The following is a 21416-nucleotide window of genomic DNA, read 5'->3' as shown; positions in this document are numbered from 1 at the left end:
GAGACCTACTGCTGAAAAGCTCTATATAAGAGCTAAGTGTTAAATATTATTAAATTACACGAGCTGAAGAGCTAGGCCGTGATTTTTATTCTGACAGTGCCCCTTTAGAACTAAGCCCCAACGTTAACTGTGCTGTTCCCAATGAATATTCGTTAGAATTCATGTGTTTCTTCTTGTTCTTTTTCTCCACCTTTGGTGACATTTCACTGGGGTTTGCAGAGGAGCCCTCAATGAAGTACCGTACTGGTGGAGAAAGAAATGAGCACATGGTACTATTGCACAGAACCTGGAACTGCAAGGGGCTGCTCTAGATAAGGACTCTGTCCTGTCCCACGGCTGCCAGAGGCTGGGAGAAAATGCAGATCAACACAGTTAAAGCCCTTTGGACTGACAACCCTGTGTGAGGGCAGCAGGGTACGGCATTTGCTGCTGATTCTGCTCCCTGGACGCCCAGTCCCTTTCATGGTGATCAGCTGGTACAAATCAGCGCAGCTCCATGGACTTTGAGGATCAGGCCCCTTGACTTTAATGGGAGGAGACAACTCCCTGGGGGCACACAGGATCGGGCCCCTTCCTGTAGCGAATTAAAGGGAACAGATTCCGCATACCACGGGGGGTACCAGGCAGGGGACGGGAGGGATGGTTCAGTGACAGGAACTCAACAGCACAGCCCTCACCGGTCAAACCAGCCCCCAGGTGACCCCTCACTGGGCAGAGAGGATCACCGATGAATCTACAGTGGATCCCAGCAGGGACCGCCAGGCGAGGGAGAGTGCGAGGCTGCAGGGAGCTGGCCCGCTCGTCTGCAGGGGGACCTGCCCGGCCTTCCATTCTCAACTTTGACTCCGAGTCGGGGATGGGAAGAAAAGCTCCATGGAAGGGACTGAGCTGGTTTGGAGCAAAAGCCCCATGGAGCTGCTCCCGCCCTGGAAATGCTGGACCAGCCTGGCCCTGACCCACAGCTATGGAGGTGACCGCAGCCCTGAAGCAGATTGCAGGGGAGTTTCCATCCCTCCCTCAGTCGCCGTGGTGTCCCATACCCCAAGCGGAGCACAGACAGGGCGGACGATTTGCCCCATACAAGCGCTAAGAGTTATCATTATTACCACCCAGCTGGAAACAACTGGAGGCCTGCGAAGGCCTCTGCCTGCCTGTGGCAGGGCGGCCACTCACTGGCGCTGCGCCTCCTGCTGGTTGTCCTGAGAATTAGCTCTGCCGCCCCAGAGCGCCCTCTGCAGGCCGCTGTCTCGCCTGCCACTGGTCCCCGTGTCCCTCCTGGACCCGTGCCCCTCTACAGCAGGGTTCTGCCCCCCTGCAGTAACCCCACAGCTCTGGGTCTCCCCTCCCTGGGGAACCCCCAACCCTCTATCCCCACCTCTCCTCAATCTATGGCTACTGCCAGTCGCCATCTAGCCCCCACTCACTGGGGCGGACTGCAGTGTAGAAGCCATTCATCATTGGCAAAGGGGGGTTTGGACCTGCTGCCTTTGCCTACCTGTGGGCTGCAGCCTCTGCAACCCCAGCAGCTGGTTTGGCCTTCGACAAGGCCTGCAGCCTGGGGAGTTGCCAGGCGGGAGCTCCCCAGCTCCTCTCGCCTTTCCCCATCCCTGCTCTGTTGCCTGCACCCTCAGCTCCCAGGCAGCTAGGTCCTTCTCCCTCTGAAGTGAGAGGGAGAGTCCTGACCCAGCTCCCCCCTGAGCCCTTATAACAGGGCCAGGTGTGGCCTGATTGGGGCGTGGCCCAGGTGTGGCTGCTTCCCCCAATCAGCCCTCTCCCAGGGCTGGCTTTAACCCTTTCAGGGCTGGAGTGAGTGACCACCCTGCTGCACTGCCCCAGCACCGGGGGCCAGGGGACAGGGACACGCCCCTGGCCCCCCCTCATCCCGGTGCTGGAAACGAACCAGGGCAAGGGAGGAGCGGCTGGTACCTTTGGTGCCAAGGAGCTCTGGGTGCTTCTTCCGCTGCCTGTTGAGCTCCTTCAGCGGTGGGTTCTCGGGGTCGAGGCCCTGACCCTGCTGCAGCCTCTCTTCTACGCTCTGGGCCACCTCCAGGACAGGAACGGGGTCTAAAGGGGAGCAAGGTGATGAGGTGAGGGGCAGCAGCTGGGCAGTGGGCCGCCCCCGCGCTGTCTGGGAACAACGTGGATGTTTGCAGCCTTGATCAGAGCCAGCATGCCTGGGACCAATGCTACAGTGAGCATAACTGTTCCTTTGCACTGGATCGAGGCCATCCGTGCCACATGGAACACAGGCCTCCCTTAGCGGGCAGTTGATCCAGACTGTAATGGCCACGGCGGCTAGGCGTGAGCCCCAGGCTGCATTCCCTGCACACCCACATTTCCCGCATGGCAGGGAAGGCAGGATGGGTTTCCTCTTACAACCCCCCCGTTATCGATTCCGCACAGGGTGCACGCTGCAGCCACCTTCCTAAATTAAAGGGGCCAGACTCTGCTCTCGGTTACACCAGCATTGGTCAGGAGTGACTGCAGCCAAGTCAATGGATTAGCTACGGATTTAGACCCCCATTTCCGACAGCCCCAGTCACCCAGGTGTCCATACCGCACAGCGATCCTGGAAAAGGGGTGAGTATGCAAACCCTAGGACTCATAGCCTCAGTGACTCGGGCATTTGGGGCGCGTGGGAGCTTTTAGAAACCTGGGCCTTAGAATGGGGCAGGGAGATCAGAATCTGAACGCGGCGTCTTTGAGATTGTCCTTAACACAAGCCAACGAGCCCTGTTAAAGTCTGAGCACAGTCCTAAGCGCTGCGAGGATAAAGGCTTTCATCCCAGGCCTTCAGCACTCCTTCTGTTCATGGGGCCCTCCGTCCCCACCCTGAAACCTGCTCGAACGCCAGCCAGCAACACACACTCCCGATCATGCCTGTTTATTTAGGCAAAGGCAGGCGCAGACAATCGCAGTTTGTGCAGAGGTAAGCAGGTGCATTCAGAACAGTATGTCTTCCCTCTGTCAGCATTACACCATCATTAGCTAGTGTCTGCTCAGCAGGGTGTGCCATTATGTCTCCCAGGGCTGATGTAATTATACATTGACATAATTAACCCAGCAAGCCCATTAAGCAGGCCAGCTAAAAATTCATCTATAATTATTTGTTGTGTGCATGCTAATGAGTCCATCTGCACTGCCATTGTACAACATGAACAAATTAATTTACAAGTCTGGATTTTTAATAAGTTCAAGAAAATGCCTCCTATTGAGCCAGGTTAATTTTTTTTTTTTAAAGAGGAAAAGAGGGAAAAAAATAGAATCAAATTCTCCAGGGTCAGAAAGTTAGATAAAGAGGGAAGCGGAAGAGAGCTAGGCTCTCTGCCTTCTACCCCACACCTATGGCACAAATCCAACTGCAAAACAACTGACAATAAAATCCAGCTCTGTTGCTAAGAACAACTCCCTCAGCCTTTGATGGTATCACATGCAGAATAATTACACGCGGTAGTAACAAACGGTGCCAGCTTGCCACAGCCATGTGGACAGCATGACTGACCTTTCATTTTCCTTGCCATATATAATGGTACAGAGGCTGCTTGGACACACTTGGTGGTGGGAAGTCGACAAGGTGCAATGTCAGTTTGAAATCATAGACGGGGCAATTAACTAGGATACAGGACCTAGGCTGATTGCCTTATTCCTGCGAGGAGCCCACTGGGCCAGGTTCTTATCTCATTTACACAGAGGTAGATCTGGAGTAAGTCCTCTGAGTGAACATGCTTCCTCTGGATTTCCACCAGCATCATGGCCAGTACTGGTCTTACTGATTCCAGTGGCCCTGCTCTTATGAAGGGGGAAATTCACCCTGGGTAGAAGACCAATCAAGGTCAACGCCCCACTCAAGTCCCACTTAAGCCGTTTGGCCCAGACTCTCCAAAGGTATTTATCTGCTTAACTCCCACTGATTTCAATGGGATTTGGGTGCCTAAATTCTTTTGATGATCTGGCCCTATGGGCCTTGTGTTTGTCTTTTGTATGGGGAAAATTTCACCTACAGGAAGCAGGATTTGATCCCTTCATATTTGCCAGGATTCTTGTAGCCCTGTATATTTATATACTTAGGCCCCCATCTTCCGGACACTTATACACCTACTTAACTTTGCACCCACGAGCAGGCAACCTGATTGCAGTCAATGGGACTATTCATGTGTAGAAAGTTGGGCACACATGAAATTAAATACCAGCTATCTGAATCCCCTTTACCTGGAAATCCTAGTTATCTGCGTCCACATGTGTATGCCTGGTTATTTGAAGCTTTTGGCGGTCCCCCCAGGCCTTTTGGATAAATGGGTGCGTACTGCATTTCTGGGGCATCCCTCGCTGGAGAAACACCCCAGTGGGTGAACTGTTAGAGCGACTGCCATCTTGTCTGCACTCAGGGCGGATGCTACAGTGGAGGTAAGCACCTGAGTTGAGGCCTGATCAGGCGCCCATTGAATTCAATGGGCGTTTTGTCAATGACTGTAACAGGAGCAAGACCGCACTGGATGTGCTCTGCCACTGCCAGACTCAACGGCAATAGCTTTAAATGCTCAGTGCAGAAGGATCTGTAAAGAAATTGTCCCTGCAACCTGCGAGTCATTGATCTGGTGGAATATTCCTTCACCTGCGTGAATCTTGGTCCATTGCATAAGACAAATGAGACTTCAGACTGGTCGTGGGAGATGCTCTTTGACTACCAGGGCCATTTCCTTGGGCTACGCACCCAGCTAATCCTTCACCTTCTTAGCCTGCCTCTTGGGAATCTAGAGAACAGACTGAGATAGCAAAGCCCTATAAAAGGGCATAAGGGAGGGAAGGGAAGCTGTCTACGGTCACACAAAAGCTTGAAGCACTGGTAGTAGCACACAGAGTAGTGGCTGGGAACCGCGGATTCAAAACAAGCTGCAACCCTCGTGCTCTGCAGCGGGAACTGGCTTGCAGCATGGTATGCCGTGATTCAGCTACAGACTTCCAACGACAAGTATTGGGCTTGCCTATGAAAACTTGACATCAGTTAGGCTGCTGGTGTGCTGAGAACAATCCTGTCTCATTCCGTCTTGTTCCCTTGTTCTCTCCCGTCGGGCTGTCTGTATCCCTCTATGGTCTCTTGTCTTGCAGTTAGAGTGGAAGCTCTTTGGGGCAGGGACCAGCTTTTTGTCCTGTGTTTGTACAGCGCCTAGTACAATGGGGTCCTGGCCCATGACTAGGGCCTCCAGGCGCTACAGTAATACAAACAACAGTACCCAAATCCCAATGATAGCCTGTGCCCCGACTGTCCTACACTGCAGAGGAAATGAACAAGCTGCAATGGCTGGAAATAAGAATTCTCTAAAACATCAATAATTAAGCTAACCATTCTGGAGCGGCTGGAAGCACTCATTGATATTACAGTCTGAACCCTCTTCTCAGAGACCATCTTGGAATCCTAGTAGCAGATGGCAGATTTCAGGGGTTTATTAGAGTAAAATGAATACAATTTAATGCCAAGTTATGGACTCAGAACCTTACCCAAAGCCCAGTGAAGTCAGTGAGAAAACTTGGGTGTGGCCCTTGACCAAGAACCTCAACCGCACTAGCCAGTTAAGCATCTTTTCCAAGGCTTTACTTGGGTCTGGAAGGCCAGTTCCTCAGTGGTATAAATCAGCATAGCCTGGCTGACTTCAGTGGAGATAAATTGATTTATACCAATGGAGGACTGGCGCTAAATGTTGCTTTCTACCTAGTATAAATGGTTACAAAAGTCTCCTCGTAAGACCAATTTGAACTCTCCAGTTTCTGATGAAGAAATCCTCTGGAAGAACAAAAGAATTGACTCCATACATTTTCTAAGACAGAAGATCAAAATGAAGCAAATATTAGTCAAAGACCAAAATGCTCCTTTGACACCTTTCAATTTCTACCTTGACGTTATGTATAAAAGACCTGATCCAATTCCTATGGAAGTTGATGGGAGTCTTTCCCCAGTCTTCACTAGGCTTTGGATATAGCCCATTGGGTCAAATTTTCAGTGCACCTTTATCCAAGTCTACAGTTTTTAAGGTGCAAAACTTCATCAGGTAACACCTGCAATTTAATCCATGTCAACATCAAGGTCCCCACCAATTAAAGACTTACACTGCTAAGTGAGCAGAATTAGTGAGTCTGTCAAAATGGAGGCCATTGATTGAAACTCTGGCCTTTTTCGTTCTAGCAAGATGAGCCAAATACATTCCTGGTAGAATGCAATTAACTTCATTGAGTTACCCCAACGATGAATCTTGCCCAAGGAATCTACCGCCTGGTTTTCAGAAGAGGTCACCATTCCAAATGAAGGCAGCGGCATTCGGCACCTTTGAATAACAGGCTCTGAGCAAATAACTGTATCCCTGCACTGGCATCGCACCCTGATGGACGCACTGGTTCTTTTCCATCGCTTGCTGCAATTAGTTTATGAAAACCATTCTCCATTAATTTCTTCATGCAACCACCATTTCTGCCAAAATTCAGAGAACAATCCATTGTTGTTCATTTTGAAACGCAGCCGGGTGGTTTTCTTTATAGAAATAAAAGACCACACAACAAGACGACTGTCAAAATATGCATACTTAAAATGCCTGTAACTGAAGAATTGCTTTATCAAAGGAAATCCCATTTACTTTGTCTTGAAGAATTATTTGAGGCATCAGCTAAATGCCAGGCAGAGTGACTAAGGTACACAAGTTAAGCATGGGGGGTGGGGGGAGAAGCCTTCTGTTTGCTTTTAAATATGTCCAGATAGTTTCTCACTACAGTAAAAGCAGCTGCATAAAGAATCACTCCAAATCCCCCTTTCTCAGCAAGAACCAAGAAGAGGAAAGGCTTGTTCTGATAATAATTATAGCAGGGGAAAGAAGAAAACATGCTCAAGTGAGGAGCAAAGCTTGTGTGCTCACTTTTCACCTCTGCAGCCATGAGTCACTGCACAGCACTGATGTAAGATCAGTCTCTAAACCCGTTGAAGATCAGTCTCTTTTGTGCTACCCTAGTGCAGCTGGGCAAAGCAATGTACAGAAAGCGACTGCCCAAGGACAACGGCAAGTCGGTGCCAAAGCAAAGAACACAACCCAGGAGCTCTGGACTACCCATTAATCCCTAAAGATGGTTCCATCCAGATTCAAGAGGTGGTGGCTGGGGTGGGTAGAAGCTCACCAGCCGCTGCTCATTCTCTACTTGCTCTGTGGATAAAGAGATGACGTCCATTTCCTGGTCCAATCAGCATATGTCATGTGCATTAAGGTGGGCCCGATTCCCTGCTCACTGCAGCAGTTTTACCGCAAGAGAACACTACGATTCCAGTGGAGTTACTCCTGATTTACCCAGACATGAGAGGAGAGTCAGATCCAATGTACCCAACGGTGGCCAAGAATCCCCCACACTGAGGTTTGGTCTGGTCTGAGCTCTCCTCATTGGAATCCCTGGCAAAAATGATTGAGTTAGAGGAACCAATGAAAGCCAGGGCTTACGATGGAAATCCCAGTGTCCCCTGAGCTAGGGATGGTCTTCGGCTTCTGGCTCAGGAGATCCAGAATATCTAATCCATTGAGCAAGTCACTTGGGGCCAAATTTTCAAAAGTGGCTTCTCACTGGAAATATTTACCAAGGGTCCTGGGGGTCCTCCAACACGGGCGATTTTGAAATCAAGATTGGCTGCTTTTCTACAAGCACTGCTCTAGGCATTACTGTGGGGCAGGTCTCTGACCTGTTACCCAAGTGGTCAGACGAGCTGATCACAATGGGCCCTTCTGACCTTGCAATTGATGAATTGATGAATTCTGGATGCCCAGACTTAGAAACCCTGGCCCCACTTTTCAGAGCTTCTGAGCACTCTCAACTCCAGCCGAAGTCAGTGGGAGCTGCAGTTGCTCAATACCTTTGAAAAGCCAGGCCCAAATGTCTCACATTGGATGCCCCGAAAATGAAGCATCCAACCGTCCTGAAAATAATTGCTTTATTGTCTCTGTGCCTCAGTTTCCCTATGTTACATGAGAATAATAATACTAGCCAATAATATGATTACATCATGGTGGTGGGAGGCTAAATTCCTTGATTAATAGCTTGGATTTGCTGACTTTCCAAGCATGCTGCAAGAGATGCCAGTTTGATAGGGCTGTGAGAGACAGCATAGGGAATGTCCCTAATGATGATAGGGTAGAAAGGAGTTTCTGTAGGTGGCTGCCTGGCTGAGTCCCTGTCCTGATGAGGACTGTATTGCTGCTCGGATTTTACTATATTATTAATGATGTCTTGGATGTCCAGAGCATCTTTTAAATTTTTAATTGCATAAGCGTCTTTTAAATTTTTTAAAATCTAAATAAATAAATACAAATAATGTTTATAAAGCGCTTTGAGATCCTTGGATTGAAGGGAACTAAAGATGTGCATTAGATTACTGTATATGAGCACTGAATAAACCTGATTTGCTGGTATAACTGATGGATTTATCCCCGGAAAAAGAAGCTACAGTAAAGAAACAAGTTAGTGGACAGTTGACTAAGGATTCCCGCTTAGCCGCAGCACAGTAGAAATTAACCCTTGCATCTTACCCTGGCACACATTAGCAGAAAGTGACACTCAATGAAATTAGAGGGCCATAAATTTAGAACCAATAAAAGGAAACCATGCCTTCCCACAGCATACAGTCCACTTGTCGAAATACCAGCTACAGAGGGTCATCAGCTGAAGACATATAGCATGGCTGATTTTAAAAAGGATAATTTTACAGCCATTAATAACTTTTGTAGCTATGCAAGCTAAGATAACGATATAGGTAATTAAACCTCATGCTCCAGGGCCTAAGATGATAGACTGCTGGGTTGTGAAGCATTTCCCACCTCATTCCCACTGCACATACTGGTTAGGTGTATCACCAAGAGGGTCTTTTCTTGCTAGCCCCGGAAGCACCAGGGAACAGCCAATGCAGAATAAAAAGCTAGACAGACCAATGAGCCAATCTGTTATGGCAAATTCCTCTGTCTCTTTGTAACAAGAAATAATGTAATAGCAAAAATGTATGCCACTACCCTGTGTAATAAAGCCACGATGGAGTTTTGCCTGTATCAGCATTTCCATCTAGCTTCTTTCAGCAACCATACCTTTGCTGAAATAAAGATGACACATTTTCTAAACATTTCCTCTTCAGATGTGAGCCGTTTGCATTTTGATTATATATTTTTGGACCTGGGAGCTCCAAAGAAAACATTTGATCTTAAAACAGCGTATCGCCATTCCCTCCCGGCTAGCCCACGTGAGAGGTGAGATTTTGTGTGATCTGTGGGCTAAACGGACGGTCCACATGTAGGCAACAGAGGCAATAAAATCAACTTGCCTAAGATCTACATTTTAAAAATAGGGTTTGAAATTTAATATATCCCTTAATTTGGCCAACACATCTTAAAGGTCCAGCCAACCACATGTGACCACCAACCATCTCTCTCAGATGTCCTTCATTTCAAGGGATGTAACTCACTGTAGTCCCAGAGAGCCATCTGGTCCACACATGCGGTACCCCTCACCTCGAGTCTGATCTGCTGCCCGGTGATGTTAATGGCAAAGTTCCCATTGACTTTGACGATGCAGGATCAGAGCCTTTTATTGTTAGCAACAATTTACATCAGAAATGAAGCATCATGAGGCTGGGCTCACAGGAAGAACCATTGACAGTAAAGGGAGTGGTGCCTATGACATTGGAAGAATCATTCTGAGTGTCCCTCATCTTAGGTTTGTATATCACATTTCAGCCCCCTGCCTCCTGTACCAGTTTGGGGCAAGTGGAGAGGTCTGTTACTGACTATGGGCCCAACCCTGCTAACGCCGACACAGGTGTGTAATTCTACTCACAAGGGAGGCAACTCACACTGGCGGAATTAGGCACATGCATCAGTGTTTGCAGGACCAGTCCTATGAAAACAACGCGTGGATTAAAATGATATTGGCTTTGTGTGGCAATTACTAACCCATTTGTGCACACAATGCTTAATTAAATGACTAACTTACTTTGATTTCATTAGAGCCTTACCTCACAAGAGATCAAACCACCTGTTTTTTTAAATACTTGAATGCAAAACGTAGTCTTTTTTTAAAAATAAAAATTGGCCTGGTATTTTTCTCAACTCACCGATGCCAAATACAGCCACTAGCGGGTGCTATTGCACACTATTTTAACATTCACAACTTCACAGGGAAGGAGAATGTCTTTCACTGATGTGTCCGTAAGAGTTGGGTTTTCGGCTTCATTAGGAAACCTTGGTAACGCTTCCAGGAAAACCCAATTCCCTGGTAAAGAAAAGACAAAATACCTTTCCACACTCTGCCGCAGAGAGACTGAAACCCGCTGGGGACGTGAGCATGTTTGGGGAAGCAGAGTGCCGACGAGGGATGGCATCCATCCAGCTGCATGGCTCCGAGCTGAAAGTCTGGAGGTGTCTGCAATATAGAGGGGATCTGACCTTGCACATCTCATAGTGAAGGGACTGCTGCAGATTCCCCATTCTGATCCTGTCGGGGGTATTTGCATTAGGGGCTTTGGGCCCTAATCCTGGAAGTCGTCATGCACAGGAGCAGGGTCTTGGTTTGGTTCCATCTCTAACCTGCAGCCGGGATCATGATGGGTCAAACCTGAATGTCCCTGCTATACTGAGTCCTCATGAAAGCAAAGCCCTTCCTGCAGTCAGGGGGAGCAGTGAGTGCTCAGGATACCCCAGGATTTGGCCCCTGAGCACCAACGGGAATTGTGCCTGAAGATGCGCGGAGTCCAAACTGAGCAAGGACCTCTGGGGTGGGCCCTACAACTTAGATCTTTTAATCTAAACATTGTCAGTAACTGAAGGTTGTGCCCTCGGGAACTGACCTTCAGTACGCTTTAGCTCTGCAGCCCTAGTGATGGGGGACCCCTGAAGGGTCAGAGGCCCAGTGTGGGTTCCAAGCTGAACCCCTCCCACCAGGAACTCAAGCTGAAACTCCCAGCTCACCTCATGTCCCATCTCGAAATACAAGACTTGGTCAAACTTTCAAGAACTCTGAAGAAGAGTTAGCTTGGGGTTTGTGGGCTGGGTGAACGTTCTGGATGGTTCTTATTGCCTCTGAACCAGCGTTCCCCCCGCTTTGATTAATACAGGGCCCAAGAAAGGCCAGCGTTAATGTTCAGGAGATGTTCTGAGGCTGCCCATCCAGCCCCACTAAAGTCAATGCAGAGACATGGGTGGAATAGAACTGAATTTGGCCTGATGTTTCTAACTCAACATTTTGGCTCTTGCTGCCCTGGATTTTGGGGTTATATTTTCCACTCAGCTTGGCTGTTCTTACCCGAGTTATTCACTGAATAATTCATTGGCCTTCCCGGGTCCTGAAATGTTCCAGCTCCATGTGATACTCACGGAACATTACTCTAGTTAACGTCTAATTACACATTACATCAAAGTTGCCGTGAAGCTGCACAGAGCAAACTACACCGTGCCTGGCACGTTGAGGGACTCCAGACGGCGGGATCGCTCAGCACCGGCAGGAAGGGAGAGCCTCACTCACAGTTACCCATCCATTTCCAGACCACAGCCGTCCCCTGGCTTTTAACTCTCCCATGCTCCCCCAACATGTCCCTGCCCTCATTGCCACGTCCTCCCTCGTCCCCAGAGCCAGCTCCGCCACCTGGGACTCCTTCACCTCTGGGCCCAGTTCTGCAGCCCTTGCTTGGGCAAACATTCCCATTGATACTCAAGTCAAGAGGCCAAATGCTGCTGCTGTTGGTATCAGCAGGAGACTGCAGGACTGGACCCTCATTCATCCCTTCTCCATGCAGCTGACCATGAAACCTCCCTCGCCACTACTGGCTGACCCTGGCAGGGCATTTCCCCGTCTCCCATCTGCAAGGCTCTCTCTGGGCTGGTTCCCTGAGCAGCTTGCTGGCAGAGCCGGCCAAGCCCACTAGCTCGCCTTCAGCAACCCCGCACGCACGGAGGCCTGTCACGTGACATTGCTGTTGAAAGTTAACAGCATGTCTTCCTATGTCGTCTGGCATTGGCGGGAGTGACCCAGCACCGCTCCCTGCACGAATCGGGTCAGGGAAGGTGCACGAAACCCCTCTGAGACCCCAGATGCAGCCCTGCTGAGCACCCAGCCCCGTGTGGGGAGTGAGGGGAGGGCTAGTTACTTTCCTTAGCCCCTGAGTGCCCTTTGGGAAAGCAGCAGTATCCTCCCGGGGGAAATGCTACACCTAGTGCCCAACCCCAGTCACTCAGTGGCCACGTGGTGAGGGAAGGAATTTCTCCAGCTCACAAGGTCACCGCAAAGTGATAGCAGCTGCTACTCCTGGCTTAGGGCCTGCATGGCCATGGTAGTCCCCTACCTCCCCATGTGCAGGCAGAAGCAGGGGCTGCACCTGCTCCAGATTCAGGGGTGCAGGAGCCTCCAGACACCTGGTACCCCCAGTGCAGGGACCAATGGCTGGTGGAGCCACCCGGTGACAGATCCACCACCCCTGCTCCATCCTGCACATGCCCCCGGACAGCCCCTGCAGAGCTAGGAGAAGGGACCTCCCCCTGCAGAGCGGAGCCCCTCTGGAAAAGGGGGGGGCAGGATTTGGGACGAAGGTCTGAGCCGCACTTAGGCTGACACAGTTACAGTGCTCAGGCGTGTGAAAAATTCACAACCCAAGTGCCATAGTTCTGCTGACCTAAGAATTCTTCTATCAGCCTTGCTCCCGTTGTTGGGGAGGTGGATACCTACATCAAGGGGAAAAGCCCTTTCATCGCTGTAGGCTGTGTCTACGCTCGGGGCTTACAGCGGAGCAGCTACAGCTAGAGTTAGCTAGACAGACAGAAGACCTTGTTAGGGTGACCAGATAGCAAGCGTGAAAAATCGGGATAGGGGGTGGGAGGTAATAGGTGCCTATATAACACAAATCCCTGGATATTGGGACTGTCCCTATAAAATCGGGACATCTGGTCACCGCTAGGCCTTGTCTACACCAGGGATTTGCTCCAATTTCAGCCATCAGTGTAGACAGGCACAGCTGCTATTTGCACCGACAAAGTATGCCCCTGCTGGAAATCGGTATCCACTTGGCCAGTGCAAACAGTGGCTGTTCCAGTCTACACCATGAATTACACCCGTGCAGCTATGCTGCTGGCTGAAACAGAGGCAAATTCTCAATGGAGGCAACACGCTCCGTTCCCCCTGCATCTCCCTCTTCTTCAGCCCATGTGCTCACCTACTTCTCCCCAGTCACTCCACTAACAAGCCCCTTCCCTCCAGCCCGGGGCTGCGCCTCGTGGGTTTGCCCAACGCGAGACAGAAATCAGCCGCCCTGCTACACAAGTCAAAGGGAGGCTTAAATCAAATCTTCCTTGGCAACAATGACATTAATTATGCTTTTAACACATTTTACTGCTTTTTTCCCCCCTCACTTCAGGCCACATCTGTGTGAACAATATCGAAAAGATTTACGATCTTCTTTCGTAATTGCAGCCACACAGCCCCGCTCACTTATCAAAATACTCGCTGAGCAATCAGCCTCCGCCGGGGAGCCGTGTTGACAGCAGCCATTCAGAACAAAAACGTTGAATCAGGACTTGTGTGTCGCTTCGAAAGTAGTCTACAAAGAATCTGCCTGTCAAGGAATGCATCGAGATGGCTAAAATTACAGGAGTGAGAGCCCGCGCTGAGGTGGGGTCTGCATGGGGAGGGTGAACGAATAGATCCGGGCTCCGGAAACAGCTCTGACATTTGGTTCTCGTATCGCAGGATAAAATTTAATGAGGACAAAAATATGTCTCCTGAATTCCCCTAAGAAATCATTAAAACATTTTGTTATTCCTAAATGTCTGCCCGATGAGTTAGTGTCCCTGCCGGAGCCCTCCTGCACCTTGCAACTCTTCATCCTCCGACTTGACAGCTCGGCTGGTTCTTCGATACCGGGAGACTCCTTCCTGCCAAGCACTGCATGAGCGAGGGTTCGCGTAATGCAAAGGGCCCCTGGTACGACACACGGGGCTCTCTGCTAGGAGTTACTGCTCAAGCCTACACAGGGCCAGGCACCAAATCCACCAGTGGGGGGGCCAGAGTCTGGTGAAGGTGCGGGGGAGGCCACACTACGCAGAGCCTCTAGTCCTTTCCCAGAGGGAGCTCTGAGCATGGCAGCAGCTAGCTCTATTTTTCTAGGGACACAGAGACTTGAAAAGCTCGCACAGCCCATGAGGCAGAACCAGCGTTAGAACCCAGGACTCCTGAATGCTAGTCCAGCACCCAAACCGCTGCACCACACTGCTTTGCTCCACGGACAACTTTGGCAGCAGGCAGAGTTGGCTGTTGGTTGGCCACGAATCAGGGTGCCAGGCCCAGTTCTGCCGCTGGACTTCGCCAAGTTGCTTTACTCCTCTGTGCCTCAGTTTCCCCATCTATAAGATGGGGACAACACAGTCTTGCTAAACCAGTTGTGAACATTTACCAGACCAGGCACCAAATCTGCTCACCCGCCCTGACCACTGTGACGAGAATGAAAAACCCAGCATTATTTTACTTGCCCATCAAACCCTCGCTAGTTACCCCAGATGAGCTGACAAGCAGGATTTTGCAAGGCTGCGGGAATACCATTCGCACAGGGCTGTGTGACCCTGTGCTAGAAAGCATTGTTGTTATTACTGAGCACGGAGGGGCGGACGGTTCATTCTAGGCTCAGGATGCCCAGTTACTGTATGTTAACCTTGGGGTCAGCCTTGATTGGCTCTCCTTTCAAAAGAGCTCAGACAACATACAGATGGGCATGAACAGCGCTAGGTGTAGGGTTCGGCGGATGTCCCGATGCGTGTTTAAACCCCCTCCATGTCCTTGTTGGGAGCTGGGCTGTAAAAGGAGCTCAGTCATTGTAGTTAACTTACTGTCAAAAACACAACTGGGGATAGAAGCCATGTTATTACAAGGCTCGAGCAAACGTATTTCTTTTCTAATGTCAAGATACATTTGGCTCACGTGCCAAAATACAAGAATGGCAAAAGCTGCTTCCACTTTGTCTGTGCCACCTGCTTGGATCTCAAAAAGAACATGGAAAAGTTAGTGGCCACCATCCCGGCCGTGATGCAGGGAGATCAAACACTGAGGATGCAGTGCCATGGCCCAAAGGACACTGGAAGGAGACCCGATTCTGGGCAATTGGAGGGATGGATAACATGAGAGATAGAGCTGCAGAAAGCCCTGAGCACCAGGACAGGGCAGTGATGCTGTGGCATGCAGCATACACAGCAATCCTTGCTTCTAATGGCTGCTGGGCGGTCTGTTCTCAACATTAATTATTCAGCTAAGTAGCCAAAGCATTCCTTACCTGGTGCTCCAATTAATTGCTTGTAAACACTGAGGAAAGCCGTCTCAGCCTCCTTGCTTCTTTTACTAAGTGCAATCACCTGAGGGAAAACAGAAATAGGAGGTGAGGAAATGCGAAACCAGGGCTTCAAAGAAGAGAAGAAATCCCTGAAGGCCGGACTCTGGTCCCAGCTAGGTCGGCATGAATCTGGAGTCTCTCCCATCCAAGCCACAGGCAGATCTTCCTGGCATACACATGGATTGCAGCAGGGATACTCCAGCTTGGCACGAGTGTAACGGAGACCAGAATCCGTGCCCCGCTGCAGAGTTAATAATTACCACCTACACTCTCCTCACACTGCTGGGGCTGTGCAACTGCATCCACTGCAAAGCTGCTGGGTCTGTTCTCGAACCAGTAAGCAGCACTTAACAGCCTTTGACCCTTCGTTTTATTGCTTGGTGCCGCTTCTGGTCATCAGTGATGATTGCTGGGGTTTTTCTGGCTCACTCTAGGAATTATTTTTAGCAGAGGTCACCGCTGACTTTAAGATCATAATACAGCAACGCAGAGTCGGAGCGCCTCTAGGGCATGCTGCAAGACCCTGTTTGATCAAGTTGCTTCTGCCATAACTACAGCGGTCTAACAGGGAACTGGGGTGGGGGAAGGAATTGAACCCCAAACCGAGGTCCCTATGACCAGAGGAATGACAAAAAGAAAAAGATTCCACAAAGTTTACAACGGATTTTGTGTTGATGACTTAACTGACCTGTGCAGTGTTTAGATCCCACAGAGACAGGGAGAACCCAGTGTGAATTTCCTAGGCCCTGTAGGTCAATTTACAGCGCATAAGCCTGTTCCACCAACTTGTTTGCTTTTCGCCTTTGGATGTTTTGCCAACTTCCATGATCTTCTAACGTTCTTATTTAATGGAAACACGGAAGATGCAGCCACATCCACACGTGCTGCCCCGCTGCGGAGCTCTTTGCACGGTTTAGTTCTATTACGTAGTTTGTCTAGTTGACCAGAGTTGAAAATGGGACTGGCATATTCGTATGTGAACACTGGAGGTGATATTTCCAGGGAAGGGCCTTATGGGCACTTTATAAAAAGCCCAGGGATATGGGAATGAATATTAATGCTACTTGGTATGTGTCTAGCCCCTTTCATCAAATGCACTGAACTGTTATCTCTGTAGTACAGATACGAAAGTGGGGAATGGGCTCTGCCACAGACTTCCCCTGAGACCACAGGCATGTCACTTAGCCTTTCTGGCCCAGATCCTGGGAGGAATTAAGGCTCCATTGATTTCAATGGAAGTTAGGAGCCTAACTACCTCTGAAGATCTGTGCCTCGGCTCCTCAACTGCATAACAAACATAAAAAAAGAAGCTTACAAGAAGTGGAAGGTTGGACATTTGACCAGGGAAGAGTATAAAAATACTGCTCGGGCATGTAGGAATGAAATCAGGAGGGCCAAATCGCACCTGGAGCTGCAGCTAGCAAGAGATGTCAAGAGTAACAAGAAGGGTTTCTTCAGGTATGTTGGCAACAAGAAGAAAGCCAAGGAAAGTGTGGGCCCCTTACTGAATGAGGGAGACAACCTAGTGACAGAGGATGTGGAAAAAGCTAATGTACTCAATGCTTTTTTTGCCTCTGTCTTCACTAACAAGGTCAGCTCCCAGACTGCTGCGCTGGACATCACAACATGGGGAGTAGATAGCCAGCCCTCTGTGGAAAAAGAGGTGGTTAGGGACTATTTAGAAAAGCTGGACGTGCAAAGTCCATGGGGCCGGACGAGTTGCATCTGAGAGTGCTGAAGGAATTGGCGGCTGTGATTGCAGAGCCATTGGCCATTATCTTTGAAAACTCGTGGCGAACGGCAGAAGTCCCAGATGACTGGAAAAAGGTTACTGTAGTGCCAATCTTTAAAAAAGGAAGAAGGAGGATCCTGGGAGCTACAGGCCAGTCAGCCTCACCTCAGTCCCCGGAAAAATCATGGAGCAGGTCCTCAAAGAATCAATCCTGAAGCACTTACATGAGAGGAAAGTGATCAGGAACAGTCAGCATGGATTCACCAGGGGAAGGTCATGCCTGACTAATCTAATCGCCTTCTGTGATGAGATTACTGGTTCTGTGGATGAAGGGAAAGCAGTGGATGTATTGTTTCTTGACTTTAGCAAAGCTTTTGACACGGTCTCCCACAGTATTCTTGTCAGCAAGTTAAAGAAGTATGGGCTGGATGAATGCACTATAAGGTGGGTAGAAAGTTGGCTAGATTGTCGAGCTCAACGGGTAGTGATCAATGGCTCCATGTCTAGCTGGCAGCCGGTGTCAAGTGGAGTGCCCCAGGGGTCGGTCCTGGGGCCGGTTTTGTTCAATATCTTCATAAATGATCTGGAGGATGGTGTGGATTGCACTCAGCAAATTTGCGGATGATACTAAACTGGGAGGAGAGGTAGATACGCTGGAGGGCAGGGATAGGATACAGAGGGACCTAGACAAATTGGAGGATTGGGCCAAAAGAAATCTGATGAGGTTCAATAAGGATAAGTGCAGGGTCCTACACTTAGGACGGAAGAACCCAATGCACCGCTACAGACTAGGGACCGAATGGCTAGGCAGCAGTTCTGCGGAAAAGGACCTAGGGGTGACAGTGGACAAGAAGCTGGATATGAGTCAGCAGTATGCCCTTGTTGCCAAGAAGGCCAGTGGCATTTGGGGATGTATAAGTAGGGGCATAGCGAGCAGATCGGGGGATGTGATCGTCCCCCTCTATTCGACATTGGTGAGGCCTCATCTGGAGTACTGTGTCCAGTTTTGGGCCCCACACTACAAGAAGGATGTGGATAAATTGGAGAGAGTCCAGCAAAGAGCAACAAAAATGATTAGGGGTCTGGAACACATGACTTATGAGGAGAGGCTGAGGGAACTGGGATTGTTTAGTCTGCGGAAGAGAAGAATGAGGGGGGATTTGATAGCTGCTTTCAGCTACCTGAGAGGTGGTTCCAGAGAGGATGGTTCTAGACTATTCTCAGTGGTAGAAGAGGACAGAACAAGGAGTAATGGTCTCAAGTTGCAGTGGGGGAGGTTTAGATTGGATATTAGGAAAAACTTTTTCACTAGGATGGTGGTGAAACACTGGAATGCGTTACCTAGGGAGGTGGTAGAATCTCCTTCCTTAGAGGTTTTTAAGGTCAGGTTTGACAAAGCCCTGGCTGGGATGATTTAATTGGGGATTAGTCCTGCTTTGAGCAGGGGGTTGGACTAGATGACCTCCTGAGGTCCCTTCCAACCCTGAGATTCTATGATAACTGGGATAACAGCCCTGCCCTGGCCCCCGGGGTCCTGGGAGGTTAAAGGCATTAACATTTGGGAGGTACTGGGGCTGTCTAAGTAGATACACAGAGGGGACACGCACTTTGGGTGACGTCATGCTGGGAGTTGGCACATGTGGGAACAGACCCAATGTCTCCCCTGCTTTCAGGTCGCCATGTGTCAGTGCTCCGCACATCCCTCCCACTGGGGTCAGTCTTTGCTCTCTGATAGCTGGGGGTAATGGGACTTTCAAGCAATCAGAGGCTAAGGACACTCAAAGCTCGGGATCACATCCCTGACCATCTTGGCTAATAGCCACTGACGCACCTATCCTCCATGAACTTATCTAATTCTTTTTTGAACCCAGTTATAGTTTTGGCCTTCACAACATCCCCTGGCAAGGAGTTCCACAGGTTGACAGGGTGCTGTGTGAAGAAATACTTCCTATTGTTTGTTTTATACCCGCTGCCTATTCATTTCATTGGCTGACCCCAGGTTCTTGTGTTATGAAAGACACAAACTCTCGCTGGTACCTACCAGGCTCCCCACGCAGCCACCCTCGCTGCAGAGGCAACAGCACAAAGAATCCCACTTAGAAGAACCTGGTGGACCATCAGCACTGGGCACCTCCAAGCAAAGCCAACTTGTCAGTGCCTCCCTCTAATGCCTCACCCTAGTGAGAGCAGTCAGTGAAATTTCACTGGGGACAGGTAGTGCATTTCAGCTTGCCTTCCCAGCTGCCACTCAACCCCCAAGGAAACCCCCAGGAAACCCCCAGCGATCATTAAACTCAGCTAATCATCTGTCAGAGACGTGGGTGAGCCTCCTTCTCAACTCTACAGTGAGAGCGAGCAGAAAAACCTACACACACACACACACCCCCGACACGATCACCCCCACGTGTCTAGCTCAGAGCCATATGCCCAGCCACAAGATGAGCCCAGAAGAGACACTATCTTGTAGCTCTCTGGTAGGAATCATAGCAGTGATCCGGTGCGAGCAACCCTAAGCCCTGTGTTAATGCGCCATGTTAGCCGTACGCTAAGCACCATGTTAGTGGAGTCCATTCCAGCCCTAGGAGCAAGAAAGACTCCTACTAGTCAGCTGCTGTACAGCACTCTTCAGTGAACAGGTCTCCCGGTGCTCCACCAGGGAAGATCAGTATATTACCCCCTTGTTACAGACAGGGAACCTCAGGCAAAGAGAGCTCAGCTGAGTTGTCCAAGGTCACACAATGAGTCAGTGGCAGAACCAAGAAGAGAAGCCAGGTTTCCCGACTCCTGGTCCCGTGCTGTATCCACCAGACCAGCAAACCATGCAGCTCGCTCGGCTTTATTTGCTTCTAACTGAAGGCGGCTTAGTGCTATCCCTGACTCTGGAGCATATGCCTTATCCCCACAACGTTACACACGTGGAACCCCCGTATCGTGGTCGACAGAAACGGCTCCAACAGCCCCCAGGATAGCCAACCCTGCTGACATGGGCTGGCAGAAAGGCCAGCCAGTGCGCTCACCATGCTTCATTACGTGCTTCACAGTCAGCGTTAAGAAGGAGCACACTGTCTATGTGCATGAATCCGTCCACGGGAGGAAAAGCACCTGGCTGTTAAGGAGGAGAAAGATACGGCTGGCCAGTCACAAGGCGTTTACCTCACCCTTCTCCACGGCCCTGAAATCCTGCCAGATGCAAGCAGCTGTGCTTCCATTCCCAGGTGTTGTCTGTTACGCTATGTCCCATCATTAGAGCTGGGAGCTGGACCTTCCATGCACTGGTCAGTTATTTTAATATGGAACCCAGAAACCCAAGAGAGGGCTCAGGGGGAGCCCCACAGAGGGCAGACATGAGCAAGACAGGAAACACAACTTTGCAGCTAAGCCACAACACCGCACTGGGATTCGAGAGACCTGGGTTCAACCCTTGGCTCTGCTACAGACTCACTGTGTGACCTTGGTCAAGTCACTTCTTTCTGTGCCTGTTTACCCACCTGCAAGACAGGGACGATAATGACATTACAGCTGTTGCTTGTCCAGTCTATTTAGATTGCAGACAGGGGCAGGACCACCTCTATTAGTCTGTCCAGTGCCAAGGGCAATAAAGCCCCACCAGAGATCGCGACTCTGAGCACTACTGTAATATAAATATAACAACAACAACCATGACAGCATTAGCAGGCAGAGAAATGTTTATCTGGCTGTGGTTCTGTAGCCACTGGCCCATTTACTCCCAATACATCTCTGCTGCCCCATGGAAGGCAGGAGTTCCCAAGTGCCCACGTGGCAGTGAGAAGGGAGGAGGTTGTCAAAAGGATCCATGGAATTAAACAAAGTAACTAGTTTACACCCTGCATCCTTTGCCTTTGGCTAAATTCCTAACACTACAGTAATGTCACACCAAGATAAATCATTGATGCGCTTTGCATCAATGAAAATTATAATTTAATGCTGGAGCTTAAATAAGAGATAAGAATTTCACCTTTTATTTAAACGGCAGGCTGCTGAGCTGGGTCCAACACCACACATCCCCAAAAGCCTCGCCCACGTTGACATCTTCAGGTCAGGGTGAGATGGCTGAGACCCCCAGCTCCCCCACCCCTTTGCTTTCGGTCCTTGCAGACCCTGGGGGCCTTCCCATCAGGGTGCATCACCAGTACCATGCCACCTCCCAGAGGGACCGCGGCCAGACTCCCGCTGTGCAATTCAGAAGTAACTAAACTCTGCCGCGTTGCATGGCTAACAACAGACCAATATATTAGTCGTGCCGCAATATCCCCATTCAACATTGATGTGCATGAATCTTTTACTCCAGTTAAC

At 49.8% G+C, this 21416-nt stretch overlaps 1 protein-coding gene across 13 annotated transcripts in view; it reads right to left on the bottom strand.

The window, feature by feature from the left end:
* The window catches only part of CUX2 (cut like homeobox 2), a 228743-nt gene that overhangs the window by 43121 nt on the left and 164206 nt on the right, over positions 1-21416 (bottom strand). For 12 of the 13 annotated variants that reach the window (XR_012155035.2, XM_073312603.2, XM_073312590.2 and 9 more), the window contains 2 exons: positions 15314-15392; positions 1927-2064 (listed from right to left, as the gene is read on the bottom strand). Coding sequence is in view for 12 of the 13 variants with exons in the window: in XM_073312603.2 (XP_073168704.1) it covers positions 1927-2064; positions 15314-15392 (217 nt within the window). In the remaining variant the exon portion in view is untranslated. The remainder of the gene's footprint in view (positions 1-1926; positions 2065-15313; positions 15393-21416) is intronic. The other variant, XM_073312596.2, reaches the window with a different exon arrangement.

Source organism: Lepidochelys kempii, chromosome 15 (genome assembly GCF_965140285.1).
Source record: "Lepidochelys kempii isolate rLepKem1 chromosome 15, rLepKem1.hap1, whole genome shotgun sequence".
In the NCBI taxonomy this organism is placed as follows: domain Eukaryota; kingdom Metazoa; phylum Chordata; order Testudines; family Cheloniidae; genus Lepidochelys; species Lepidochelys kempii.
Note: the sequence above shows the minus strand (reverse complement) of the source record. Positions and strands in the feature narration are given on the sequence as shown.